This window comes from Neofelis nebulosa, chromosome 4 (assembly GCF_028018385.1).
Source record: "Neofelis nebulosa isolate mNeoNeb1 chromosome 4, mNeoNeb1.pri, whole genome shotgun sequence".
Lineage (NCBI taxonomy): Eukaryota > Metazoa > Chordata > Mammalia > Carnivora > Felidae > Neofelis > Neofelis nebulosa.
In genome coordinates this window covers 156,805,367-156,832,557 of record NC_080785.1, presented here as the reverse complement: position 1 = coordinate 156,832,557, position 27,191 = coordinate 156,805,367, and the positions used below count along the sequence as shown (strand labels likewise).

The window sequence follows — 27,191 nt, the reverse complement described above, 5'->3', positions numbered from 1 at the left end:
ATACTTGTCCTCCTTTAACTTCTCATGATTCTTTAACAGACATACGATTGTAAGTAACAATTATAGCCATGCGTTGTTAGGTTTGTAACACATAAGAGATGTAATATGTATAGCAGTAATAGCACAATAATAACAATAATTTGGGACAAAAGGGGGAAGAGGAAATGAGTTCTATAGGAGCTACTATAGGAGTAATGGCATCTCATTAAAATGAAGGCAGCATAAATCGTAAATAGATTGTAAATTCAGATGTATGTGTTAGGGGCGCCTGGGTGGCTCAGTTGGTTAAGCATCCTACTCTTGGTTTCAATTCGGGTCAAGATCTTGAGGTTCATGAGTCTGAGCCCCATGTCAGGCTCTGTGCTGACAGTGTGGGGCCTGCTTGGGGTTCTCTTGCTCTCTCCCTCTCTCTCCACCCCTCCCCTACTCTCACTCAAAATAAATAAATCAACTAAAAAACAAAAAAAACAAGCACATAAAACAACGATGGATGTGTGAAGCCCTAGAGCATCCACGAAGGAAATAACTTAAAAAATACAGTAGGCTTGAGGGTGCCTGGGTAGCTCAGTCCGTTAAGCGTCCAGCTTCGGCTCAGGTCATGATCTCACGGTTTGTGGGTTTGAGCCCCGCGTCGGGCTCTGTGCTGACAGCTCAGAGCTTGGAACCTGCTTTCAGATTTGGATTCTGCTTCCCCCTCTTTCTCTGCCCCCCTCCCCTACTCATGCTCTCTCTGTCTCAAAAATAAATCTATATAAATATATAAATAAATATATATACACATATATACATACACACACACACACATATACAGTAGGCTTGGGGCGCCTGGGTGTCTCAGTTGGTTAAGTGTCTGACTCCTGGTTTCAGCTCAGGTCATGCGTGGTTAGTGAGTTTGAGCCCCACCTCAGACTCTGCACTGCTGGTGTGGAGTCTGCTTGGGATTCTCTCTCTCCCTCTCTCTCTCTGCCCACCCTCCACCCCCGCTAGCTCGTGCTCTCTCTCTAAATAAACACGTAAACTTAAAAAAAAAAAAAGTTAGGGGCGCTTGGGTGACTCAGTCGGTTGGGCGTCCGACTTCAGCTCAGGTCACGATCTCGCCATCCGTGAGTTCGAGCCCCGCATCGGGCTCTGGGCTGATGGCTCAGAGCCTGGAGCCTGCTTCCGATTCTGTGTCTCCCTCTCTCTCTGCCCCTCCCCCGTTCATGCTCTGTCTCTCTCTGTCTCAAAAATAAATAAAACGTTAAAAAAATAATAAAAAAAAGTTAAAAGGAAAATAAAAACAAAACAAAAATATATAGAGTACGTTCACTGTGCCTGCTTGCGAGTTAGAGCCCCACCTTGAGTATAGAGATCACTTAAAAAATAAAATCTTAAAAAATAATAAAAAATATTATATAGTAAAAAAAACAATTAAAAGAATTAAAATGTTACACTAGAAAAGTCACTTCATGCAATATAAAGCAGTAAAGACATAAATTCTAAAAACAAACGAAGAAAGAAAGAAAGAAAGAAAGAAACAAACAAACAAACAAACAAACAAACAAACAAACAAACAAACAAACAAACAAACAAACAAACAAACAAACAAACAAACAAACACATTCCACACAAGAGCATCACGGTAAGTGGAACGCTCGGACTGCCACCCAGACACCCCTAGGCTGCCTACAACTCCCAGCGTGCCTGGCGCTCCCAGGCTCCCTTACTGGTCAAGGTGGAAGGGGAGGGGCTACGAGACCTACCTCCTGTGAGTTGCAGTCTAGCTGCAAACGAAGGCGGGGCTGTGTGAGGTTGGTCGATCCGGAGGCAATGAAAAAGCAGATCTGGTTGAGCGCCGGGCCGACAAACCAATGGGCGTGCGGCTCGCGGGAGGCGGGACTTCCGTCAACGAAGTCCTGGTGAGCGGCTGCGCGAGGGCGGCCACTTCCTTTCTTGGGTGGCGGCGAGAGCGGAGGGTGCGCCATGAAGGCCTCGGGCACGGTAAGGCAAGCGCGGTGGGGCAGGGGGCCGGGGAGTGCGGTGCGGAACGAATCCGGGGCCCCGGCAGGTGGCGTGGGCCGGGTAGAGGGAGCGTGCGCCCGGCTTCGTCCCTCGCCACGCGCGCCACTGCCTTCAGGTGCAGCCAACATGGCGGCCATCGCGGGCGCCGCGTGGGGAGGCTAATGCCATGCTCCCGGCCCGCTTGGGAATCACGGGGCCCGAAGAGGCCGGGCCTCCTTTCCGGGGGAAGGGACAAGTGGCGCGACTTGGACGCTCGACCGACGGGACCTTGTTGAGCCTCCGAGCCTCAGTTTTCCCATTGGCGAAGAGGACCCAGTGGGAGGGTGCAATAATACTACTCCTCTTGGCGTGGCTGTGAGAAGTAGAAGAAAACTATAAACCCGAGCTGACACCGGGAGTGCGAGCCTTATCTGTGACAAGTGCTAGGTGAAATCAGAGGGCGCTGTGGCGCAGAGATGGAAGAGCAAGTCCCCGGGACCAAGGGGGTCATGTACACCTCTCCAGCCTCAGGCCGGCCGCATCGGTCCCTTCCTGAACGGGTGGTCCGCGGGGCTGATGAGTCAGATTGAGAGGTGGGAGTATGAGCCGAGTTGGCGATACTTGGGGCTATCATATAAGTAAAACAGCAAGTCCGTTAGAGATACGTTCCTTTGTACTATATCGCAGAGTTTGGCCTTGGTCGACATACTTGTCTGTGCATCCGTGTAAACAGGGAGTTTCCACTGGGAAGTCCAAACCCCTTGGACTGCTGCTGGGAAAACTGAGGTAGCTGCAGCTCCCGTGGCAGCAGTGCTGAGAGTCCAGGGCTGGGGAGGGCGCTGGATTTTTTTTTTTTCTTTTCCTGGTTCTGCCTGGAGCGTGCTGTGGGATCCCAGGCTGGTGACTGTCTTTGGGCCCCCGAGTGGAAGAGAACTTTGGGAAGACGTAGTCAGCCGCAAAGATGCAACGGAGTTAGGAGGCTGCAGGCCTAGGCTTCAGCTTTTCCCAGGAACGTAAACGGAAGGAGGAAGGGCAGTGAGATTGATAGCCCTGCCCAGCTTTCTGGAGCCGAGGCAAAGGGTACGCAGGCACCTTAGTGAATCCTCCCTGCCCTCAACCCCTGTTGTGGAAAGGCTGGGACAGTGGCGTGGCTCCTTCATCAGGATTCCACACGGATGCCCTGGGAGGGGACAGTCTTCTCGCTCTCCTGCTCCATATTGGGAAAGGGAGCAGGGTCAATCTTCACGGTTGCCTCAGAGCTCTGGGTCAGGCGTCATCTCGCCCCTGTTTCTCTTTCAGCTGCGAGAGTACAAGGTGGTGGGGCGCTGTCTGCCCACCCCCAAGTGCCGCACTCCTCCGCTGTATCGCATGCGAATCTTTGCACCTAATCATGTTGTCGCCAAGTCCCGCTTCTGGTATTTTGTGTCTCAGCTGAAGAAGATGAAGAAATCTTCAGGGGAAATTGTCTACTGTGGGCAGGTACGGGGCGTCTGAGACAGGGTGAGGTCTGGAGCGGGTTTACACGTTCCTGTGGGGGCCTTGCTCACTGCACGGAGTTCCCAGACTTCATAACCCCTGGGCTGTTCGTATGTGCTGTTTAGGCCCTAGGTCAGGATGGGACGGATCCCTCGGTGCCCTTTTCCTAACGAAAGAGCCCAAGGCCCAGAAGGGTGTGGCTGGCATGCCGGGACACCTTGGCTGAGGCCCGCACCTTTGCTGGACCTCATCTACGAAGGTGCCGTCACTTAGGCACGTTTGCTGTGTTGGGCACTGGACTCTGCGTCATATGGCCGCACAGGGTGGCAGCTGGTTTTTGGTCTAGATAGACCTGGGTGAGTGGCGTTGGGGAGGAGCCTGGAGCTGGTGGTCCACATGGGGGGAACATCCAGGCCTGGACTGCCGTGTACCCCCGGCTGTTAAACGGTGGGAATTTGTCCTAGGACAGCAGGTTTTCCTCGTGTACTTAAATATTCAAAGACTGGGAAATAGGCGCAGGAGAGGCCTGGGGCTGGGCTGCCCTTGGAGCAGCAGGGGCAGATGATCAGCCAGGGTGGTAGAAGTTAGGCTCGAGCCCGCTCACTACGCTTGCCTCAGCCGGTTTCTTTGGCAGGTGTTCGAGAAATCCCCCTTGCGGGTGAAGAACTTCGGCATCTGGCTGCGCTACGACTCCCGCAGCGGCACCCACAACATGTACCGGGAGTACCGGGACCTGACGACCGCGGGCGCCGTCACCCAGTGCTGTAAGCTTCCGGTGGCCACAACGCGGTTTCTCCTTTAGACTCACCTCGCAGGCGTCTGCAGCTCATCCGCCTGTGTCCGCCCACTCCTTCACACTGAGGCAGGACGGGGACTGGGTGGTCCCAGGCACGGTGGTTGGGATGCAGAGGCAGTGTTTGTGTTTGCTAAGGGGACAGGAGTGGAAAGGATGTTCCGGGTGCATCTTTTTCTGGAGCCTGGCAGCAGGGGGACCTTTGGAGTTGATCACTCGTGTGGCGATAATTCCCACCCAGAATCCAGCCGGGGCCCTGTCGGGATGTGGGGCCAGTGGCCCCTAGTGCTCCCAGGGCAGGTTGCCTGCTGGGGCCAAAACCGAAGCGCCTCAACCCAAGAACTGCTGTTTCTCGTAATAGCGGTTTAAACAGAGGTGCTAACAGCAAGTTGATCTCGTCGCCTTTGGGGGGCTGTGGCCGTGCTCCTCAAAGTGAATTGAGAGGTTCTACAGCCCTGGTAGCCCACGCCTGTTGGGGTCCTTCCGGGTCAGTACTTGACGGGGGGGTTTAAGGAGTGCGTGCACCCCCGGCACACGTTCACCTTCACCCTCCTGCAGACCGAGACATGGGTGCCCGGCACCGTGCCCGGGCCCACTCGATCCAGATCATGAAGGTGGAGGAGATCGCAGCCAGCAAGTGCCGCCGCCCGGCAGTCAAGCAGTTCCACGTGAGTGCCCTGGGGGCCCTGCTGGGTGGGCTGGGCTGGGCTGGGGGGGGGGTCTCCCCTGGAACACGGAGCTGGCCTAGCTGCTCCCCTGTCCCCCAGCCCTGGGAGCTGCAGGGAGGCACCGGGTTTGACGCAGGAGCCCGGTGGGGGGTGGCCACACCTCAGTGGCCCCTGGAAGAAAGGTTAAGAGGCTTCGTCCCCCTCACCCATCTCTCCTTACCACAGGACTCCAAGATCAAGTTCCCGCTGCCCCACCGGGTCCTGCGTCGCCAGCACAAGCCACGCTTCACCACCAAGAGGCCCAACACCTTCTTTTAGATGCAGAGCCTCCCTGGCCCCAGGTCCGCCCAAATAAACTCCTTGGGAAAACCCGGGTGCTCAGACACGCTTGTATTCTTTGTACACCCTGCAGAGCTCAAAAGGGCGCAGCCAAGCTGTGAGTTCTCTGCTCTGGGAGGGGTCTTTCTCTCTTGAAATGGGACCCAGACACTTGATTTCTCCAGAAGGGGAGCTCTAGAAATGAGAAGGCCACACCCCCTGGGGCTTCATCCAGCAAGGGGCTGTCATGGGCCGGGTCCTAGAGCCAGAGGGCCCATTTTTCAGCCCCATCGACTGGCCCTCTGCTGCGAGCTTTGTAGCGTGTTGCAGGCCAAAAGGTTTGGCCCCTAAATCTGTTCCACCTGCCTTGTGAGGCACAGGCCTCAACTCTCCCCACGGCTGTGGTAAGCTGTGGCACTTCGATGCCTGGAAGGAATCGGGATGTTAGGGTTGGTTCATTCCACCTACACGAGTTTTCCCTTCCAGGCTTAGAACCCTAGTCTCTGGTTCCGGGATCCTCAGAGCAGACGTGAGGGGGCACCTGAGAGGGCTGTGAGCTGTGGTAGTTTGTCCTTCACTGGCTTGGGGGCCCCTCAAAGGAGACCCTAATCCTGCCCGAGGAGGTAAAGGACTCACTGGGTATCTGTCTCCAGGCAACCGCTTATAGCCTGGGGAATTCTAGGCACGAGGCTAATCCCACCCTGGCTGAGCCCGTCAGGAGGCCAACACAGCTAGGAAGGAGCAAGGATCTTGGGAGGCATCTGTCCTTGGTGTGTAACCTTGAGCAGCCCCGGCCCTTTGAGCCTCGATGTTCTCAGAAGATGAGGGCACGGAGCAGATTTAATTTACTCGGTTGACAGTACTGGGGAAAGTCGCAACTACGGGCACTGGGGGCAAAGGTCAGTCAGGATCGCCTTCTATTGCGGGGAGCCTGGGAATGAGAAGAAGGCAGGGCAAGTCCGTGTGGAGTGGGGTGTGGGGAGCAGTCTGCGCTGGGGTGTCCCAGGCAAGGGTACAGCCTCCCCTCTCCCACTTGGGGGGAGGGGGCTAGTTGGCAGGATCAGTCTGAGTGGTTTCTGGAAAAGCAGGTCATTTCAAACTCCGCCTATGCTTGGAGCGGCACCCAAGCCAGGGTTTGTGCACAGCCAGCCATTGTCACAGGAAAGACCCCTGAGGATGGGGTGCCAGGCTTCCGAGACCTTCGCGGCTGCCCTGCCTGCTGTTCTCGAGTGGTTCTTTCCCATCTCCAGGCCTTTGCGCTTTGATGGCTAAAGAAAAATCACTTCTTAGGATTTGAATTTGCTTTTTTCTGAGGAGGTGGGCACTTTTCTTTAAGTAAAAATACTTGTGTGGTCTCGGCTCATTACGGGGCTGCGGGTCATTTTTTAAGTTACTGTTTTGTAAAGGTCTTTATGTATGTAGGCGAAAGATGTGACAAATACATGTTTTTCCCCGTAGATGGTACAAATACTTTTCTAGGGCACTTCATGTTTCTTAGGGTATGTTTTGGGAGCCAGGCTAGAGTTTTTGAACTTTTTGCCTTGTTGATTTCATTAATCTTTTGGGACTTGGGGCAGAAACCCCTCCTCCTTCCTCAGTATTTGGATCTCTGTATCTAGATGCCCCCCCACAAAGAAAAAAATCCATTTCCCAGCCTTCTCATCTAGGAGTAATCATGTGTTACTAGCAGTGGTGATGTCTGCCATTTCCGGGATGTCCCCATCTGGCTGGAATAGAGGCAGGATGGCCGGGGCGCCAGCAGCCCTCTTTGGCCATCGAGAAGCCACACTTGAGCAACAAAGTGGAAGGGCCTTGGACACCTGACCCTGTGTCTGCAAGATTAGAACATGGAGAAGGAGCCCCAGTCCTGTTTGGACTGGAATCTGGAGCCCTTGAGTCAATCTTGACTTGGTCTTGAGGTGGCCCTAATGGTTGTGCCTGGGGCTAGTCACTACGCACTCCGCTTTTGTTCTGTGTGAAGTGGGGGTGGGGATAGTTCAGGTGAGCTAGAGACTGGATGCATCACTGGGAGAGTGGAAGGCCAGGGCCTCGACAAACTATCCATGTTACAGCCTGGGGGCTGGCTGGGAGGGCTCTGCCCGAACCAGCCAAACGGTGGGGTCAGTCCCACTATTGAGGGACCTTTGAACAGATGACGAGTGCACCCCAATTCCCTAGCTTCCATGTCTTCGTTCACCACCCCCTGCCCCGGCCATCTACCCATTCTTGCCTGCAGACTCCTCTACTGTGTCCCCACCCCACAGACCCTGCACAGAGCAGCTGGCAGGACGCTGGCAGGAGGTGGAGACCGCTGAACTGGGCCCTCAGTCTCCAGAGGTAGGTGAGGTGCTGGAACCACGCAGAGCGAAAGCCCAGAGTAGGTGGCGATGGGCCCTTCATTGTGAGGCCCATGAGATAGGGCTGGCCTCTTGGACTTTTAACCCTCTGGCTGGCTGGGGTCCAGGGAGGGGAAGGTTCTTTTGGGATCACCCAGCCAACTCAGGTGGACAAGAATGTGGAACCCGCAAGGCCCTGGTGGGCCTCTCCTGCTTCCGGTGCTGAGACTTCCAGGTCCTGTCCCTGGGTTTGTCCAGGTGCCAAGTGTCATTCCTGGGCTGGGAGCCCTGGGGGAGAGACCTCACGAGCTGCCCCTCACTCCTGAGTCGGGGGCCATCAGGGACAAGGGTGGGCACCAAGGCAAAAGTGGGACAAGTGGGGGTCCCAGAAGACCTGACCCAGATCCTGAAACCAAGAGAGACTGAGAATTGTGGAATCCTAGAACCCAGTTGGGGTCCTCAGGATGTAGGAATCGTGGAATCTCACAGAGCACGCCTCACCGTTAGTAAAAAAGTTTGCTTTTACTGAGCGCAAGGTAGAAGTTCAAAGACAGCCAGCCAGAAGGTCATGCTGGAGCCACAGTAGCTCATAACTAGGGAGCTGTGGGAGCACTGGGGGTGCCTGGGCAGCAGGCAGGGTTGGGGACAACAGATACCCGTGCGACAGCCCCTTGTGCGCTCAGACTGCAGCTGCCAAGCCTTCAGAGTCTCCCTGCCCCTCCTCCTTCACGGGGCTGCGTCCTGCTTGCCCCCTCCCTGTTTTGTGATGGGAACTGGGCAGTCAGGGAAGGTAAATCTCACCACCCTGCTCCCTGTACCCCCCCAACCCCCGAGAAGATGGTCCTACACACCTCTCAGGGTTCCCAGAACACGTTCCCATCCACCCATCTCTCCCTGCCACACAGCCGCTGCCTTGGTTGGACGTGGCGGTGGGCTTTTCAGAATCTACAAATCTCATTAGGTCCCTCTGGCTCCAAACTCTCCAGTGCCCATGGTCCCTCCCCTCCTCCCCGCCAGCGCCCTCAGAGTAAATTCCACATGCTTCACCAAGGCTCAAGGTCCCTCGTGGCTTTCCCTGTCCTCACTCTGCTCATTCCACTTGTTCCACCTCAGGGCCTTCGCACTGGCTGTTCCCCCTGCTCCAAGTGCCCTCCCCCCCCCCCCCCCCCGCCCCCAAGCTTGGCTCGTTCCCCGCCTTCAGGTCTGCAATCACCTCCTCAGAGAGCTCCCCTCCCCGAAGCCCCACATAAAGTCGCCCCCCAGGCCAGCTCCGTCTCCGACTTGACTTCACTCTTGTCACCCGTCAGCTTCTGAAGTGTGCGGTCGGTCGTCTGCTGGCTGGGTCAGTGCCCTGTGCCGGTGAGCGGTAGGGGTCCGCCTGGATCCTGCTGCGCCCCCAGCAGCCGGGGCATGGTTCTGCCCCTCAATGAATGCGCCTCAGCCTGAGCGTCAGTCTGCAGCCTCCCACCTCACAGTAGAGAAAGGCCGGCAGGGGCCGGTAACCGCTCCCGGGACCCCCCTGGCGATGAGGACTAGTTGGCCTGCTCTGCAAAGGTTTGCATATATTTGCATCCGTTTGCACGGCTTTTGGGGACGGGGATCCCCACCCGGATTTCCTCTTTCCCACCAGATTTTCCAGGAGGGTGCAGCGAGGCCGGGCCTGGAAAACATGAACGCGGAGGAAGGAAAGGAACTCGGTGTCCTCCCCACCCTCCTGGCCCGCGTTGAGGAGTGCAGGACAGCGGGCAACAGATGCCCGTGTGGCAGCCGCAGAATGGGAGTCCCGTGGGGTGGGGTGCAGGCCCGCTCCGCACCGCTCGCCGAGGGAGCGAGAAGGCAGCCCCGCCCCCGCTCCCCCCCCCCTCCCCCCCCGCCGCCGGACGCGAAGGGATGAAGGGGGGAGATGCTGGACCAAGCGAGAGTGGCGTGTGTCGACCAGAGGAGACCACCAGGGGGCGGCAGAGGCTTGGGGAGGACTCCGTACCCTCGCCTACAACCCCGCGGTTTTGATCCCTCCCGCTTTTGCAAGGAGGGAACCCAGTTTGGGGAGACCAAGTCAGGACTCAAGCACAGAGGTCCGAGCCTCCAGTGGCCAAAGTCCCTCTGGTCCACCAGCGAAGGGCCCCAAGACGACAGCGTCTGCGTTCTTTGATGGCACGACCCCAGGCCACGGGCTTCGCCTCCCCAAACTGGGTCGGCTCATCTGTGCCCCAGGGACGTGTCAGATACTACCTCCCAAGTAGTCGTGGCCCTCCATTTATTCTGGCTCATGGCCACGGACAGCCCCTCCCCCATGACCTCCATTCTACATACACTTAATGCCTGGCACAGGACCGTCGCTCCTTGCCGGTGCCGTGCTGGAAACAACAAATGAATAAAGAGTGAATGAGGTGCTTACTCTGTGCCGGGCTTGTATTATGCAAGTTCAATTTGTTTCTCCGAGGCAGGGGCTGTTATATGCCCATTTACAGATGGCGAAACTGAGGCCCAATGACAAAGATTCCCTCAAGCGTGTGCATTTAAGACCTGAACCCCAATGTTTCCCACTCAGCTTAGCCCGAGGTTGAGGCTTGGTGATGCCCTCCCACTGGGCTCCGGAGAAAGGGAGTGGGTCCAGATGCCAGTTGGGGGAGGGGTTCAAGCGGCAGGACAACCCAGAAAGTGAACCCCTGTCCCGTGGGAGAGTGAGCTCCCCTCAGCCTAAGGCACAGAAAGCACAGCGGCGATCGATCTGAATGCGGAGGCCACTGCTCCCAGCTGTGTGGCCGGCCTCAGGTGAGTGACATATGCCATCTCGGAGCCTCAGTTTCTCCACCTGTCGACGCGAGACATTAACAGCTCGTGGTGAGAGGAAACCGTCACACAAAGTAAGAGGGGCGTTTGGGAGCCTCCCCCAGCAGCCACCCACGTGGCCGGTCATGGGCCTGTCTGACCCAGTCCTGCGCGGAAAGGGTGCGGGTCCTGCCCGCCCCCGAGTCCAGGGGCGGAGTTTCGCGCACCCGGGGAGGCCAATAAATTCGCAGCCGGTCGCCGCGAGCTGCCCCTTTAAGCCCCACGGAGGCCACCGGTGGTCAGCGCTGAGCCCAGCCCCCAGGGAGAGGGACCGACGGCCGGGCGGGGGACACGCCGCTGCACTGGGCAGCCCCGGGCCGAGAGGGGGAGGCGAGGTGGACGGACAGACAGACGGCAGACGCGTAGACGCCGAGGAGGGACGGGGAGGCAGGCGACCGCCGCGAGGATCCACAGATTCCTTGCCCAGGGAGCCCCTGCCCGAGTCCCCGTCGCTGCCTCCCTCCAGGGAGCGACCGAGACAGGCGTGCGGCCTCGCTGCGGGGGCCGAGCATCATCCCGCCTCCACGCGGCCCTGCCTCCTCGGCCGCTGCCGGTTTCCCTTCCCCGGGGCACGCGGGGTGGCTAGAAGGGCCGAGGACGCGCTTGGCCCCCCGCACCTGCGCGTCATGGCCGCCGTCCAGGGCGAGGCGCGGGCCGCGTTTGGACCCTGGGACTACGGGGTCTTCGCCCTCATGCTGCTAGTGTCCACAGGCATCGGGCTGTGGGTCGGGCTGGCGCGGGGCGGGCAGCGCAGCGCCGAGGACTTCTTCACCGGCGGCCGGCGCCTGGCGGCCCTGCCCGTCGGCCTCTCGCTGGCCGCCAGCTTCATGTCGGCGGTGCAGGTGCTGGGCGTGCCGGCCGAGGCCTACCGCTACGGCCTCAAGTTCATCTGGATGTGCCTGGGCCAGTTGCTCAACTCCCTGCTCACCGCGGTGCTCTTCCTGCCGGTCTTCTACCGCCTGGGCCTCACCAGCACCTACCAGGTACCGGGCGGAGGCCCGGAGGCAGGACCCGCCCGGCTGAGAACGCAGGGATGCGGCGGGGAGGCCCTGGGACTTTGAAGCGCTGCCCAGGGGGCCGCAGGCGGGCTCTCGGGTGCTTTAATGGGGAGAGGAAGGGGGCAGGCAGCCCTACGAGAGGGTTCTGGGAAGTCGCCCCAGGCAGTGGGGGGAGGGTCAGGAAGGAGGAAGAGGAGCCGCCGTCCCGGTTCTCCTCGGTGGAAGCCCGCGAAAGGCGGAGCCAGATGTGCACGGAGTGTGGGAAGGCTCATACCTGCCCCCCACATGCCTGGGCGTGCGCACGCCCGAGCCGTCGCCGGACAGCGGGCCCAGGGTTCGAAACCCGACTTGCCTCCTCCCTCGGCCCGGGTTTCCCAAGTGTCAGACTGGGCTGACTAGGGGACCTCCCTCCCGGGCAGCAGGTAAAGGGATTAACATCGTGACCGGTCCACAGTGGGCGACCGACGGGAGGTGGCCACAGGCGCTGTGCAGTTCGCGTGTTTGTTCAGAGCGGCGCCGCCCCGGGGGCCAGTGAGCCGCCAGTGGGGGGGCGGAGGGACGTGAGCACTGAGGACGGATCGGGCTTCCCGGGCACACGCCTTGCGCACAGGTGCCTGCAGGCCGGTCGGAATGTGTGCGCTTGGCGGCGGCCCGAGCGGAGAGCAGAAAGGCCTCCGGAGGGAGGGCAGAAGCCGGGAGGGCGGGCGAAGCACCCCGGAGGCCTCGATCTCCTGGGTAGGACCTGCCCAGGTGACCACGAGCCTCGGCTCCTCCTTGCAGTATCTGGAGCTGCGCTTCAGCCGCGCTGTGCGGCTCTGCGGGACCCTGCAGTACCTGGTGGCCACAGTGAGTGGCCTCGGTCCTGCCCTCGCCCGCGGGGTCCCGCTCAGGTCCCGCTGGGGGGTCCCGGTCTTCGTCGGCCCCGCCCACAGCACGCCCCCCCGCCCCACCCCCCACCCCACCCCCCCATCCATCACTACCGGGTCGCGCGGGTCCCACCCTGATCCTGGAAGGCCCCGCCCGGGCCCGGCCGCTAACTCCCGCAAAGGGCCCCGCCCCTTCACGCCCGGCCCCGCCCCCACCCGGCCCCGCCCCCCCGCCCGCACTCCTCCCCCTCCCCACCTGCTGATCCCCTGCTGTCCCGACGCCGCCGGTTCCAGCACCGCTCTCCTCCTCTCCTGCTCCTTCCCCCTCCTCTCCGCCGGCCTCACCCGGCCCCGCTCTCTACTTGCAGATGATGTACACTGGCATCGTGATCTACGCCCCCGCGCTCATCCTGAATCAAGGTTTGATTCTCGGAGGTTAGGGGAGGGTGACGGGGAGGGCGCAAGGGCTTCAAGACTAGACCAAAGGAGAGGGGAGGAGCAGCCCAGGAGAGACTCGGAAGGAAAGAATCCTGGAGAGAGGAGGGGCCTAGGCCCTGGGGCCAAGTCCGCCCCCCTGCCCGGAGGCCTAATGTGGGGGGGGGGGCGTTCCTTGCACAGTGACTGGGTTGGACATCTGGGCATCGCTCCTGTCCACTGGAGCCATCTGTACCTTCTACACGACTGTGGTGAGTGCCCCCCTCCCCGCCGCCATCCCCACCCCGCGTAGGGGCTCCATGCCCGCTGGGTGGGGGACACCCCGAGGCCATCGTCCCCTCCCTCCTTTTCCTTCCTGCCAAGGAAGCCTGCATCCCAGCTGGGCCTCAGTTTCCTCATCTTAATAGTGAAAAGTAATTTGAAAGGCTTATTGCGGAGAGTTCAGGGATAGGCCAGCTTCGGGACGGGCTGGATCCAGGGGCTACAACAGGATCCCCTGGGTCCCTCTCCCATCTCTTGGGGTCGCATCAGCTAGGAGTTGTCATAATAATAATGGCAGCCATCACTCGTTCACGCACGGAACGCTTGTGTGCGCCAGGTGTTATTCCAAATATTTTCCTCAGGTTAACTAATTAAATCCTCCTAACACCACCATTTAACAGATGAGGAAACAGGCAGAGAGGGGGCATCGGTCCCAGCCCCTGCTGGTGGCCAAACTGGGTTTGGCTTCAGGCAGATGCCTGTCTGACCCCCTGTCTCCCTCTCGGTCACATCTTGCAGGGCGGCATGAAGGCTGTGGTCTGGACCGATGTGTTTCAGGTCGTGGTGATGCTCGCTGGCTTCTGGGTTGTCCTGGCCCGCGGCACCTTGCTGGTGGGTGGGCCCAGGCACGTGCTTGACATCGCCCAGAACCACTCCCGGATCAACCTGATGGAGTGAGTAAAACGTCAGCAGTGGAGGTGACGTCCCTGTGCCCTGGGGGACGCCAACCAATGCCTCCTGCTCCCCTCCCCAGACTCCCCACAGGCAAAACCTTTGTTTCCCCCTCTCTATACTCCCCCAGCCCCCATCCCTCCATCTGTCCCACCACGTCCCCCAGCCCAGACTGGAGACTCAAGGCTCTCAGAGGTCCCAGCTGGGCACAGGAAGAATGGTTTTTGAATGCGTACGTGGTCGACTTAATAAACCAACGAATACATTTTCAATCTGGCAAACTCCTACTCACGCTTCAAAACCCATCCCGCAAATCCCCTTAAGGCCCATAAGGTCCGGAGTGTCGATCTGGGGCCCTTGAGAGGGTGAAGTCAGTACGGCATTCCCTTATGGCTGTCCTGCCCCGCCCTTCTCCAGCTTTAACCCGGACCCACGGAGCCGCTACACATTCTGGACTTTTGTGGTGGGTGGCACACTGGTGTGGCTCTCGATGTATGGCGTCAACCAAGCACAGGTGCAGCGCTATGTGGCCTGTCGCACAGAGAAGCAGGCCAAGCTGTGAGTGTTTCGGAGGGGCCGAGTGGGGGCGTCAGCGCCGTGCTGCCCACCTCCTCTGCCTGAGGCTGCCCCTCCCCACAGGGCCCTGCTCATCAACCAGCTGGGCCTGATCCTGATCGTGTTCAGTGCTGCTGGCTGTGGCGTGATCATGTTCACGATCTATATAGACTGCGACCCTCTCCTTGCAGGGCGGATCTCTGCCCCAGACCAGGTAAGTCGGGGCCCGGGCTCCTAGGCCACTCCTACCCTCCCCACCCCCACTCTGAATTTCTACACTCTGGGGGGTGAGGGTAGAAGAGAGAAGAGGCTGCACAGAAGCCCAGGGGCAGGAAAGAGGATCTGGAAGGAGTGGGGAAGATGAGGCAGTGTGGCGTTTGGGGGGGAGGGGGCGGGGGGGAGGGTGTGAGTAGGGGAGGGGCACATTCAGATTTAGAGTCAGACTCCCTGAGGGATGTCAAGGGGATAGGACCGTGGTCCAGCACGAAATGACGGTGTTGAGATTAATAATGATCGCCAGCTCTCGTGTCCCAAGCACCTACTCTGTGCCTCATGCTGTTCCCTTCACAAGCAGTTGGTCTCCCATAAAATCCTTCAACATGCGATGAGGCCAAGGCTGTCACGGCCCCCACTTTATAGATGGGGAAACTGAGGCTGGAGTAGGCGGGCAGCAACTGCCCGAGGTCCACAGGCACGTCAGGGGCAGCACCAGGGCCAGGACCCATGCCTGGTTCAGAGTCCGTTCAGAATTAGCAGAAGGTGGAAGGCTAGCCCACCTGCTGTCCTCCCCTGGGGTCAGATCCTGGACTGTGCCTGACTGTGCAACCGCAGGCAAGGACTGCACCTGTCAGCTTTACTGTCCTTGTCAATAAAATGGAGATGACACGGGACTCTGCCTCACTGGGATCCCAGGGCTCTGTGCGCGGTGGGGCTCAGTGACTATCCTCGGGTGTATGCAGTCAATCAACAAACACACACCAAGTGCCCGCTGTGAGCCTGGGCTGCACTAGGCCCCGGGGACATGCAGTGTGAAGACAGACAGAATCCCCTGTCCTTGGGGGGCTGCTGTCCTGGAGGTCGACCCCTGCCTCCCCCCAGTACATGCCCCTGCTGGTGCTGGACATCTTCAAGGACCTGCCAGGAGTCCCCGGGCTCTTCCTGGCCTGTGCCTACAGTGGTACCCTCAGGTGAGCAGTCCTGAGCAACCCCGGCCACATTTGAGCCCCTGTGGGATAGAATGTTCTGGGCGTGTCCTTCATTTACAGCTCCTGCTTGGTCCCCAGTGGGCAGCTCAGGGCCCCACCTGACTCCCCTCTCCCTTCCTTCTTTCCTTCCTTCTTCCCCCAAACACATGTTGATGCTACTGCTGTTCTAAATCCCAGGGCACGGCTGTGACCAAGTGGTCCCCTGCTCCTGCCCTCTGGTGTTTTCAAATATTGCATGACTTCTGTCACACCCCTGCTCCACGCACCCGTTCTCTGTGCCCCAATATTGATGGCTCTGTAACGATAACTCGTGTCCTTCGTGTCTTTGGTCAAGGGTATCCTTGCGCCCTTGGGGGTGTCTCAGGTCTGGGGGCAGGGATGGTGGGGCCGTAGACACCTCCCCCGCTCTTGGGGTATTCTGTCACCCAGGCCTCTGTCCTTGGGCTGGGTGGGGTCCTGGGAAGTCAGATGGCCTGAGCAGCCGGGGCCTCCCCCAGGGGGTGTGTGGCCAGTCCCTCGATGGGACCTGATGGCCACCCTCCCCGCCCCCAGCACCGCATCCACCAGCATCAATGCCATGGCCGCAGTCACCGTAGAGGACCTCATCAAGCCTCGGCTGCCGAGCATCACAACCCGGAGACTCGTAATGATCTCCAAGGGGCTCTGTGAGTTCCGGGGTGGGGGGTGTGCAGGGGGGAGACTCAGGGGCGGGGCAGGGGGGCATCTCCCTGCTGAGGGTGACATCCCCATCTGCTACAGCACTCATCTACGGCTCGGCCTGTCTCACCGTGGCGGCTCTGTCCTCACTGCTGGGGGGAGGCGTCCTCCAGGTGAGCCCCCCCTCCCGGGCCCAGCCCCATCCCCACAAGGAGGGGGGCATCACCCGCATTGAACTGAAGTCCGCAGAGGGCCCTAGCTTTTTTTTGTGGCGGAACTGGGTTCTGTCTGATGCCACCGGCCTGATGCATTCTGCCGCCAGCCACCTGGCTGGTGGCACCTTGAGGTGGGAGGTGGGCGGCCGGTGGCTTGGAGGCGGGACCGGAATTTGTCAGGACAGAGAATCAGCCGTCTTTGCCTCCCACGCAGGGGACAGAGGCAGGAACGGGGAGTCCCCTCCCCTTTGGGGAAACTGAAGCCGGGAGGGGTCTCCCGAGGCCCCGCAGTGGGATTCCTCAGGTCTGGCTTTCCCAGCGGGGTGACTGACGCCAGGAGAGGTGGGGTGGCGCTGCCCTCAGCTCCCCCGCCCCCACCCACTGTCCCAGGGCTCCTTCACCGTAATGGGAGTCATCAGCGGCCCCCTCCTTGGAGCCTTCATCCTGGGAATGTTTCTCCCTGCCTGCAACACTCCGGTGAGTGGGGGCGGGCGGGGCACAGGGTTGGGAGGGGGAGAGGCTTCTCTCCCCTGACGTAGGCTCTGTCCCCAAGGGTGTCCTCTCCGGGCTGGCCGCCGGCTTGGCGCTCTCGCTGTGGGTGGCGGTGGGCGCCACTCTGTACCCGCCCGGCGCTCAGTCCTTGGGAGTCCTGCCGTCATCGGCCGCCGGCTGTGCGGTGCCCTCAGCCAACACCTCCGGCCTCCAGGGCCTGCTCCGGGCCACCAACACCTCCAGCAAGAGCCCCAGGTGAGCGGGTTGGTCTGGAGGGTGGGCGTGGCCTGAGAGGGTGTGCCTGGGGGCGGGGCTCTTAATGAGTTACCGAATGAGAAGGAGGAATGTGTTGGGGCGCCTGGGTGGCTCGGGGCGTTTGAGCGTCTGACTCCGGCTCAGGTGATGATCTCACAGTTGGTGGGTTCCAGCCCCTCTTCGGGCTCTGTGCTGACAGCTCAGAGCCTGGAGCCTGCTTTCGGATTCTGTGTCTCCCTATCTCTCTGCTCCTCCCCTGTTCACACTCTCTCTCTCTCAAAAATAAATAAACATAAAAAAAAAAAAAAAAAGAAGGAATCTTCTTGGGAAGAGGTGAGGGAAGGACATTCCCAGTGGAGAGAGGGAAAGTGCAAAGGCCCTGAGGCCACCTCAGTGTAGTGCCTTCCAACTATGGTGAGGTTTGGTGAGGTTGGGGGGTATTTAGTGGGAGGAGAAAGGTTAGGAGATGAGGTCCAGCCAGAAGAATTTGGTCTGATTCTTTATTATCATAAATATTATTGAGGTGTAATTAAAATCAACCACTTAAAAGTGGTTTTTAGTATATTCACAAGGTTATACGACCGTCACTATTAAGTCAAGAACATCTTCATCACCTCAAACGGAAGCCCCGTACCCATTAGCAGTCACTCCCCATTTCTCCCTCCCTCCAGCCCCTGGCCACCCCTAATCTGCTCCTTTTTGCTACGGACCTGCCTTTTTTGGATATTTCTCGTACATGGAATTATCCAACATAGGGCCTGTTTCGTCCGGCTACTTTGACTCAGCACGGTGTTTTCAAGGTGTTGTTTTTTTGTTTTTGTTTGTTTTTATGTTTTCAAGGTTTGTCCACATTGTAGCACATATCAGGGCTTGATTCCTTTTTAGGGCTGAATAATATTCCCTGTACGGACGGACCACATTTTGTTTAACCACCTATCCCTTGGACATCTGGGTTGTTCACACTTTTTGGCTACTGCGAACAGTGCTGCTGTGAACGTTTGTGTGCAAGTCTTGGTGTGGACATGTGTTTTCATTTCTCTTGGTTTATACCTAGTAGTGAAACTGCTGGATCATATAGTAATTCTTTTGTTTTTGTTTTTGTTTTACTTTTTAAGTGTTTATTTAAGTAATCTCTATGCCCAAGGTGGGGCTCGAACTCACCACCCTGAGATCAAGAGTTGCAGGCTCTTCTGGCTGAGCCGGCCAGGTGCCCTCACCCAACCCCACATAGTAATTCTACGTTTGACTTTTCAAGGAACCACCAGACTGTTTCCCACAGCGGCTGCATGAGGGTTCCAATTCCTCTGCATCCTGGAGAAGACGTGTTGTTTTCCATTCTTTAAAATCCTGGGGTGATTGGGTGGCTCAGTCAGTTGGGCACCCGCCTTCAGCTCGGGGCGTGATCTCACGGTTGGTGAGTTCGAGCCCCGCATCGGGCTCTCCGCTGTCAGTGTAGAGCCAGCCTCGGATCCTCTGTCCCCGCCCCCGTGCCTCCCCCACTCACGCTCTCTTTCACTCAAAAATAAATAAACATTAAAAAAAAATAATAAATAGGGGCGCCTGGGTGGCTCAGTCGGCTAAGCGTCAGACTTCAACTCAGGTCACGATCTCGCAGTTCGTGGGTTCGAGCCCCGCGTCGGGCTCTGTGCTGACAGCTCAGAGCCTGGAGCCTGTTTCAGATTCTGTGTCTCCCTCTCTCTCTGACTCTCCCCCGTTCATGCTCTATCTCTCTCTGTTTCAAAAATAAATAAAAACGTTAAAAAAATTTTTTAAAATAAAAAATAGAATAAAATAAAATAAAAGATAATAAATTAATTAAATTCTAGCCATCCTGGTGAGTGTGAAATGACATCTCATTGTAGGGTTTTTTTGGTCAGTCTTTTAACCTTTATTTCATCTTTCATAAAGAACAGAGAAGAGCAGATATGCAGTATCATTTAACGATGACTTTTATTTTATTTTTTTTTTTTAATTTATTTTTTTGGGACAGAGAGAGACAGAGCATGAATGGGGGAGGGTCAGAGAGAGAGGGAGACACAGAACCGGAAACAGGCTCCAGGCTCCGAGCCATCAGCCCAGAGCCCGACGCGGGGCTCGAACTCACGGACCGCGAGATCGTGACCTGGCTGAAGTCGGACGCTTAACCGACTGCGCCACCCAGGCGCCCCGACTTTTATTTTTTTAACAGGTTTTTTTTTTTTTAAGATTTTATTTGTAAGTCATCTCTACACCCAACATGGGGCTCGCACTCACAACCTTGAGATCAAGAGTCACATGTTTTACTGGCTGAGCCAGCCAGGCACCCCCCCAATGAATATTTTTAAACTGCCGAAGTTTAGGGGCGTGTCTGGCTGGCTCGCCCATCGCCACATTGGTGATGTGAGCAACTCTTGACCTTGGGATCATGAGTTCAAGCCCCATGTTGGGCATAGAGATTACTTAAAAATAAAATCTGGGGGTGCCTGGGTGGCTCAGTTGGTTAAGCGTCCGACTCTTTTTTTTTTTTTTAATTTTTTTTTTTAACGTTTATTTATTTTTGAGACAGAGCATGAATGGGGGAGGGTCAGAGGGAGACACAGAATCGGAAGCAGGCTCCAGCCTCTGAGCTGTCAGCACAGAGCCCGACGCGGGGCTCGAACTCCCAGACCGTGAGATCGTGACCTGAGCCGAAGTCGGACGCTTAACCGACCGAGCCACCCAGGCGCCCCGAAGCGTCCGACTCTTGATCTCAGCTCAGGTCACGATCTCATGGTTCATGAGACTGAGCCCCACTTTGGGCTCTGTGCTGACTGCACAGAGCCTGCTTGGGATTTTCTCTCTTCTCTCTCTGCCCCTCCACACCTGGTGCTGTCTCTCTCTCTCTCTCTCTCTCTCTCTCTCTCTCTCTCTCTCTCAAACAATAAATAAATACGCTTTAAAAACGTTGTTTTAAATAATAAAATAAAATCTCTAAAAAGTAAATTAAAAACATAAACTATAGAAGTTTAGATTATAAATCAAAACTTTCTTTTACCTAAAACATAATAGTTATTTTCCTAATATTACTCACTAAAATAGGGTTGTATAAACATCGACATATAATTCAAATGCCATAAAATTCACCCTTTTAAAGTGTACAACTTGGGGCACCTGGGTGCTGCAGGTCCCGGGGTCATGGGATCGAACCCCGTGATGTGGAGCCTGCTTGAGATTTTCTCTCTCTCTCTCTCTGCTCTTTCTCCCTGTGCCCCTCTCCCCTACTCATGTGCTTTCTCTGTCTCTCTCTCTCCTCCTAAAGCAAAAACGAAAGCCAAACCAAAACAAAACAAAAAGCGTACATCTCAGTGGTTTTTAATATACTGGAAGCCTGTACCTCCCTCTCCCCTCCACCTGTTTCGCTCATCTCTCCACCCCCTAATCATTGTAATTTTGATTTGCATTTCCCTAATGACTAATGATAGACCATATTTTCATGCGCTTATTAGCCATTTTTACACCTTGTTTTGAGAAATGCCTATTCAAACCCTTTGCCTGTTTTTTAAGTGGGTCATTTCTTTTTTATGGTCGAGTGGTAATTTGTATATTCTTTAAATCTGTACGTAGTCCGGACACTAGATCCTTATGAGATGTATGATTTGCAAATATTTTCTTCCACTCTGTGGGCTGTCTTTCCATCCTCTTGATGGACAAAAGTTTCGGGGTTCGATGAAGTCGTTTATCTACGTTTTCCTGGGTTGCTTGTGCTTTGGGTGTCAGAGCTAAGAAACGATGACCTGATCCAGGGTCACAAAGAGGCACACACCTATGTTTTCTTCTAAGAGTTTAATTTGGGTAGATTCTGAGGGTCCTAGGGAGCCACAGAGGGTGGGGAGCAGTGGCGGGAGGTGATCTGAGTTACCTTTTAGTAACGCTCCCTCTGGCTGTGTGTAGAGAACACCTGTGGGTGGCAGGCAGTGCGTTAGCAGGAGGGAAAGAGAAGTGACCACTGCACACATCTGAGTGGGCAGTAATGGAAGACTGGGCTAGAACAGATTGGGAGTGGCATTTGGACTCATGCCTGCCTCTCACACCCCCAGCCCTGAAATGGACCCCGGTCGACCCGCCTTAGCTGACAGCTTCTACGCCATTTCCTATCTTTATTATGGTGCCCTGGGAACGCTGAGCACTGTGCTGTTTGGAGCCCTCGTCAGCTGCTTGACAGGTAAGCAAGGTGTATGCCCTTCTCCGAGATCACCTTGCGCATCCGTCTGCCTCCAGGACCCACCGGGCAGGGAGAAGAGGAAGGACATTCCTGTCAGCCAAATGGCCACCGCGTGCTGGATGCATCTGCAGCCTTTATGCTGTGTCGTCTTCGGGACAACCCCGCACTTCGCAGGGCTTGTCCCATGTTGCAAAGGCAGAAACTGAGGCACCCCCTCCCCCCTTCTGCCTGACTCTAGTCCCTCCTCTGCCTCCAAAACGAAGTCTTTGCTAGAGGTCGTGGGGTGGAGCTTGAGACGCTGTCCATTGTGCTGAAATCTCTTCTCGTCAGGGCCTTGGCGACTCCGTGTCCCTCCTGGAATTCTGAATGCCACCGAGAAGTGGAGAGAGATCCAGAGAAATCAATATGATCACAGTACCTGTTCTTGCTTCCTGTGTCTCAGACGTGACACTCATCTGGGCTTTACTGAGCCCTTTTCTGTGCCAGGCGTCACTCTAGATGCTGGGGAAATAGCCCAGCCACCCACTGATGTATTACATCCCCTCACTGTGCAGATGAGAAAACTGAAGCCCAGAGAAGGGCAGAGGCTTGCCAGGGCACCCAGTGGGTCATTACTGAGCCCGAGATTGGGACCCATCAGTGTCTCCCTTCCCCCTCCCTGTCACTAAATACCCCCATTTCCCTCAGGCCCCACCAAGCGCAGTGCCTTGGGTCCTGGGCTGCTGTGGTGGGACCTTGCACGACAGACAGCATCGGTGGCCCCCAAGGAAGAAGCGGCTACCTTGGATGACAGCTTGGGGAAGGTCAGTCACAGGGCTGGCTACCAGAGCAGGGGGAAGGGCAGTGAAATGACTTCGGGTGCTCTGGGCATGGCCATAATTCAGGGGAGGGACATGGTGAGTCACTATCTTTCTCAACCTCTTGTTACCTCCAGTGGAAAGCCTCCACTGAGAGGTGATGTGTCTTCAACACTTTTTATTATTCCCTTAGCAAAGACTGAGCAGAATTTCATACTGTTCATTTCCTTGTATCATTTTTACAATTAGTTTCAATCTATGGCAGGTGAAACTGGTTTGCCTTTAGGGTGTTGATGCAAAGTCCCTCCTGTAAATAAAATTACTTAATTCAGAAGTGAGTCAACTTAGAGAAAATCTTACCTAAGAAACACAACAGGGAGTAGACCAACTTCAGCCAAAGCCATGTGGTTACTATGTGAATGCCCTGAATTTGGAACATGCTGTCCCTGATCCAGACCCGCCCCTGCTTTGGAATCCCTGTTTCATTTTCTCATTTCTTACACACTTGCTGTGTCCCCAGGCCTATTCTGGGCTGGGGTTCGAGTCCACTGTCTAGGAGGAGCAGGGGAAAGCTGAACTGAGAAATGAGTAGGATCTCAGCAGGTCACGAGGACAATAAAACAGGGTCCTGTGATGAGGGTGGCTTCTTGGAAGAGGTAAGAGCTAGAGCCCACAGGGAGGAGGAGCCAGCCTGCAGAAGATCTGGGGGGAGGGCATTGTTGATGGAGAGCACAGCAGGTGCAAAGGCTGAGGCCAGAAGCTTGAAAGGGGGAGGTATGGAGAGGGAAGGGATTTGGCTGGAGTGTTTTGAAAGCTCCTTCCAGCTGCTGAAGGGAAATATTTATTTTCTTGAAAGGAGAGCAGGCAGAAAGTCAGAGAGAGAGGGAGGTATGGATCCATGCAAGCTTTAACGGCCTGGACTATAGGTCGCCTGGGCATTGGGGGAGAGAAGTGGATGGGGACTTTGGAGGCAGAAGGGACAGGACTGGCTGATGCACTGACCAAGGGGACAATTGTGCGACCCTCCCCAGGTCTCCTTCTAGGCTCTCAGTGATCCCATCTGTGGGATGAGCTGACCCAGCAGAATGGGGTCTCTGAATGGGATTTCTTCTCTCTCCCCTCCAGGGTGCTGAGGAGCTGCCCCCTGGAGCCAAGAGGCCTCCTGACTTCTTGCCCAGTGATGAGGACCATCTGCTCTTCCTGGGGCAGAAGGAGGTGGAGGGAGCCGGCTCCCAGACCCCCAGCAGTGGACATGACCATGGCCAGGACCTTCGGGAGACCCACCTCTGAGCCAGCAGGCGACTGACCACTGAACCCCGCAGGTTCCTGGGATGGAACCTCAGGGTGGGCCACTCCCAGGCCACAGGAGCATAGCCTCGGGCTCCGATTGGCTGGACTGTGTCCTATGCAAATGAGTTTGGGACTGAATGTCCCGCCCTACGGAAAGAGGTGAAGCCCTGCCTTTAGGAGGTCATTTCATCCAGCCCCCTTCTTCCAGCCAGTCCCTAGTCTTAGGTGCTGCACCCTTGCCTGCTCCCCCAAAACGAAGCCAGATTTTTCTCCACGTTCAATGGAAAGATGTTGGAGTCCCCTCTGGACAACATGGGAAAACTCCAGGCCCAAGATGAGGGTCTGAGAAAGTCTCCGGGGCTCCTCTGGAACATGTCTGAACCTTAGCAAGGATTTTGAAGGTCCTCAGGCACAACCCCCTGCACCCCATTTCACAGATGGGGAAACTGAGGTCTGGAAAGGGACGACAACTTGACCAAGGTCACAGAGCAAACTAGAGATTCATTGAGAGTTGGGCACCAGCTCTTCCTCCTTCACCTCTCTGTTTTCCTCCCTTTGAAGGGTCAGACATCATATGGCCCTTGACCTTGGGAGCAAGAAGTGAGGATAAAAGAGAAATAGCGTTTTCAATCTTCTTCTTTGCGCTTGGACACTATCCATCGCATCTACTAAGAACCATGAGCCCCCTTCCCAGAGGAATACACTAAGGCTTAGTGGGGTTTCCTGAGGTCACACAGCGAGTTGGGTCTGGGCAGGGACAGGCCTGGGAGCTGCGTGAAGCTGACGCTCCATTGCCAACTTGTCACCGGTGAACAGGGTCACTTAGGTTGGGCAAACCCACGTGCTGGGGATGCTCTTGACTTTGGTTAGAGACTTACTCCATGCACATCAAATAAACGGACTTTGACGCTTGATGTTCTGTGCTCTCTGAAAAATCATGCTGGCTGTTGCCTCCGCTGTCCTCCGTCAGATCTGAGTGTGAGTCTCAGGGTCTCTTGACCCAAGCCTGTGAATGAATAAACCCGAGTATTTAAAGCAACAGAGCAAGGTAATAATTGCCACATCGGGGTGCGTTGTGCTGCCCTTCCTGACCCCTAGCTTCTCTCCCCTTCTGACTTGCTCTTAAAGCACCCCTTCCTCACCGCTCTTTGTGCCTGGACCCTGCCAGTCTCCACACTGTCCTTGCACCTGCGCCTTGGGGTTGCTGTGGCCTCTTGAAAGCTGGCTGCACTCACCTCTGCCCACACAACTGCTGCGGCTCCTTTGGTCCCCAAGGGAGCATCCCTGGCTCATTTCCATAGGGTGTCCCCAAAATTGAAGACCCAGAACCTCAGAACGTGAGCTTATTTGAAAATAGAGTCTTGGCAAGTGTACCTAGTTAGATTGAGATAAGGTCGTACTGGATTAGGGTGGGCCTTCAGTCCAATGTCTGCGTCCTTATAAGAAGAGAAGAGGCACATAGGGAGAAAGCCACATGGACACCGAGGCAGAGATGGACACAGAAATGGACACATCTACCAGGCAAGGGACACCAAGGATTGCTGGAACCACCGGAAGCCAGGGAAAAGGTAAGAGAGGGATTCTCTCCTAGAGTCTTCAGAAGGAGCACAGGCTGCCAACATCTTGATTTTGGACTTCTGGCCCCCAGAACCGTGAGAGAATAAATGTCTATTATTTTAAGCTATGACAGCCACAGGAAATTAACACATGCTTCCAGATCTGGTCTCTCTCCACCCCTCAGAGACCTGGCCCTCTGTACAGGCTGTTTTCCGGAGACCTTTGGATTTGGACTTAAAAGGGACCATTACCAATTTCAAACCAATGACTGAGCAGCACGGGAAGCGGCCTTTCCACCGGTTGGGGGTGTTTGCTCAGAGCACAGCCCAACGTGGGGGTGAAAGAGGCAGGAGGGGCTAAGGCAGAACAAGCTGGTCTGAGGTTTTCGAGATCCAGCCAGGCTGGATGTATCAGGAGTTCGTTCCTTCTCATTTTGCTGAAGCTCAAGCCCCAGCTCGTTCATCCATTCACCGTGTCAGCCTTGAAAACGAAGCAGTCCGTTATTTTACCAGCAAAATGGGCTTATTTGGGAACGGCAGAGGAATTGCAATTCGGGACTCGCAAGCTGTGGCAAGACTGTGGACGAGTCTAGAAGACAAAGGAGCGGAACATTACTTTGTAGAGAAAAAGAAAGAAGTGGGGAGGGGTTGGGGAAAAGTGAGGGTTCAGGGTGGTGATGGTCTGTTTCTCACTGGCGGTTCCTCCTGCAGGGGTAGTAGAGTAAGCTCCTTCCTGCTGGAAAATGCAAGGTGGCTTCTTCCCCTTGAAGGGCCGCCATTGACAATGAGTTGGTAAGGCGTCAGAGCGCCCTCTTCTGGCCTCCCAACTGTTTTAAACGCAGTTTCCCTTTCCGTTTCACATGCGGTTAAGGAACACTTGGGTTGTTTCCATCTGGGGGCTGTGACAAATAAAGTTGCTGTGAACATTCACATACATGCCTTCGTGTGGACCCTGCTTTCATCGCTCTTGGTTAAATACCCGGGAGTGAAATGGCCAGAGTCTACGGTGAGCGTGTGTGAAAGAAACTGCCGAACTGCCAGCAACGTGGAAAGAGTTCCAATTGTTCCACGCCTTCACCAGCACTTAGTATGGTTCATCCTTCTAATTTTGGTCATTCTCGCGGGTGGTCTACAACCACGGTCTTGATTTAGATTTCTCTAATGACTAATGGTGTTGGGCATCTTTTTTTTTTTTTCCAACGTTTTTTATTTATTTTTGGGACAGAGAGAGACAGAGCATGAACGGGGAGGAGCAGAGAGAGAGGGAGACACAGAATCGGAAACAGGCTCCAGGCTCCGAGCCATCAGCCCAGAGCCTGACGCGGGGCTCGAACTCACGGACCGCGAGATCGTGACCTGGCTGAAGTCGGACACTTAACCGACTGCGCCACCCAGGCGCCTCTGTTGGGCATCTTTTTATGTGCTTGTTGCTTATCCATGTGTTTTTGGCGAAGCGGCTATTCAAACCTTTTGCCCATTTTTTAACTGCGTTGTTTATTCTCTCATTATCGTAAGGATTCCTTTTATGTTTTGAATGCAAGTCCTTTGTTAGCCATGTGGGTTGCCAACATTTTCTCCCAGCTTGTGTCTTGCCTCTTCAGTCGCTAAAGATGACCTTTGGCAGAGCAGAATTTGTAGTTTTGATTTATCAAAGTTATACATTAACATTTTTTTAACGTTTATTTTTGACAGAGAGACAGAGCATGAGTGGGGGACGGGCGGGGAGTGAGGGAGACACAGAATCGGAAGCAGGCTCCAGGCTCCGAGCTGTCAGCACAGAGCCCAGCGTGGGGCTCGAACTCACGGACCGCGAGATGTGACCCGAGCCAAAGTCAGACGCTCAACCGACTGAGCCACCCAGGCACCCCAATCAAAATTATACATTAAAAAAATTCCTTTAATGCTTATAATTTTTTTTTGAGAGAGAAAGAGAGAGAGAGAAACAGAATACGAGCAGGGGAGGGGCAGAGAGAGAGAGGGAGACACAGGATCCCAAGCAGGCTCCAGGCTCTGAGCTGTTAGCACAGAGCCTGACGTGGGGCTTGAACTCACAGACTGTGAGATCATGACCTGAGCTGAAGTCGGACGCTTACCTGACTGAGCCACCCAGGCATCCCTCTTTTCTTTTCTTTCTTTCTTTCTTTTTTTTTGTGGTAAAATATAGACAACGTAAAAAATTAACGTTTTAGGGACGCCTCTGTGGCTCAGTAGGTTAAGCGTCCAACTGTGGCTCAGCTCACAATCTCGCGGTTCGTGAGTTCAAGTCTTGCGCCGTCGGGCTCTGCTGACAGCTCAGAGCCCGGAGCCTGCTTCGAATTCTGTGTCTCCCTCTCTCTCCGCCCCTCCCCCGCTCA

The 27,191-nt window shown here is 55.8% G+C and overlaps 2 protein-coding genes and 1 non-coding gene across 5 annotated transcripts; all 3 read left to right on the top strand.

Moving 5' to 3' along the window:
- The first annotated feature begins 1,847 nt into the window (after nucleotides 1–1,847).
- On the top strand, nucleotides 1,848–5,300 carry RPL18A (ribosomal protein L18a). Its single transcript, XM_058727493.1, has 5 exons — nucleotides 1,848–1,980; nucleotides 3,280–3,459; nucleotides 4,091–4,220; nucleotides 4,808–4,917; nucleotides 5,143–5,300. The coding sequence occupies exons 1-5, from the start codon at nucleotides 1,963–1,965 to the stop codon at nucleotides 5,233–5,235; spliced, it is 531 nt and encodes a 176-aa protein (XP_058583476.1). The 5' UTR covers nucleotides 1,848–1,962; the 3' UTR covers nucleotides 5,236–5,300.
- Nucleotides 4,572–4,704, top strand: LOC131511236 (small nucleolar RNA SNORA68). Its single transcript, XR_009261431.1, has one exon. It is a non-coding gene; the product is annotated as a small nucleolar RNA SNORA68 (small nucleolar RNA).
- A 5,312-nt stretch (nucleotides 5,301–10,612) lies between the features above and the next one.
- On the top strand, nucleotides 10,613–24,195 carry SLC5A5 (solute carrier family 5 member 5). Of its 3 annotated transcripts, none has more exons than XM_058727487.1 (15): nucleotides 10,613–11,386; nucleotides 12,182–12,247; nucleotides 12,636–12,687; nucleotides 12,886–12,953; nucleotides 13,522–13,637; nucleotides 14,053–14,193; nucleotides 14,275–14,404; nucleotides 15,289–15,377; nucleotides 15,948–16,060; nucleotides 16,155–16,225; nucleotides 16,658–16,744; nucleotides 16,821–17,014; nucleotides 21,070–21,194; nucleotides 21,882–21,997; nucleotides 23,117–24,195. In XM_058727487.1, exons 1-15 carry the CDS (start codon nucleotides 11,030–11,032, stop codon nucleotides 23,279–23,281), a joined length of 1,890 nt encoding a protein of 629 aa, XP_058583470.1. In that variant the 5' UTR covers nucleotides 10,613–11,029; the 3' UTR covers nucleotides 23,282–24,195. The 3 variants fall into 3 exon arrangements, with proteins under 3 accessions (XP_058583470.1, XP_058583469.1, XP_058583471.1); XM_058727486.1 differs by having other exon boundaries at nucleotides 13,483–13,637; XM_058727488.1 differs by lacking the exon at nucleotides 12,182–12,247 and having other exon boundaries at nucleotides 13,483–13,637.
- Nucleotides 24,196–27,191: the final 2,996 nt, after the last annotated feature.

Bases quoted from the DNA above. Each gene is read 5' to 3' on its own strand.
- RPL18A (XM_058727493.1), top strand. The intron at 3,460-4,090 runs GTACGGGGCGTC...TTTCTTTGGCAG, and splicing joins AAATTGTCTACTGTGGGCAG to GTGTTCGAGAAATCCCCCTT. The intron at 4,221-4,807 runs GTAAGCTTCCGG...ACCCTCCTGCAG, and splicing joins GGGCGCCGTCACCCAGTGCT to ACCGAGACATGGGTGCCCGG.
- SLC5A5 (XM_058727486.1), top strand. From the start codon at position 11,030: ATGGCCGCCGTCCAGGGCGAGGCGCGGGCCGCGTTTGGACCCTGGGAC. The intron at 16,061-16,154 runs GTGAGTTCCGGG...CATCTGCTACAG, and splicing joins AATGATCTCCAAGGGGCTCT to CACTCATCTACGGCTCGGCC. The intron at 16,745-16,820 runs GTGAGTGGGGGC...TCTGTCCCCAAG, and splicing joins TCCCTGCCTGCAACACTCCG to GGTGTCCTCTCCGGGCTGGC.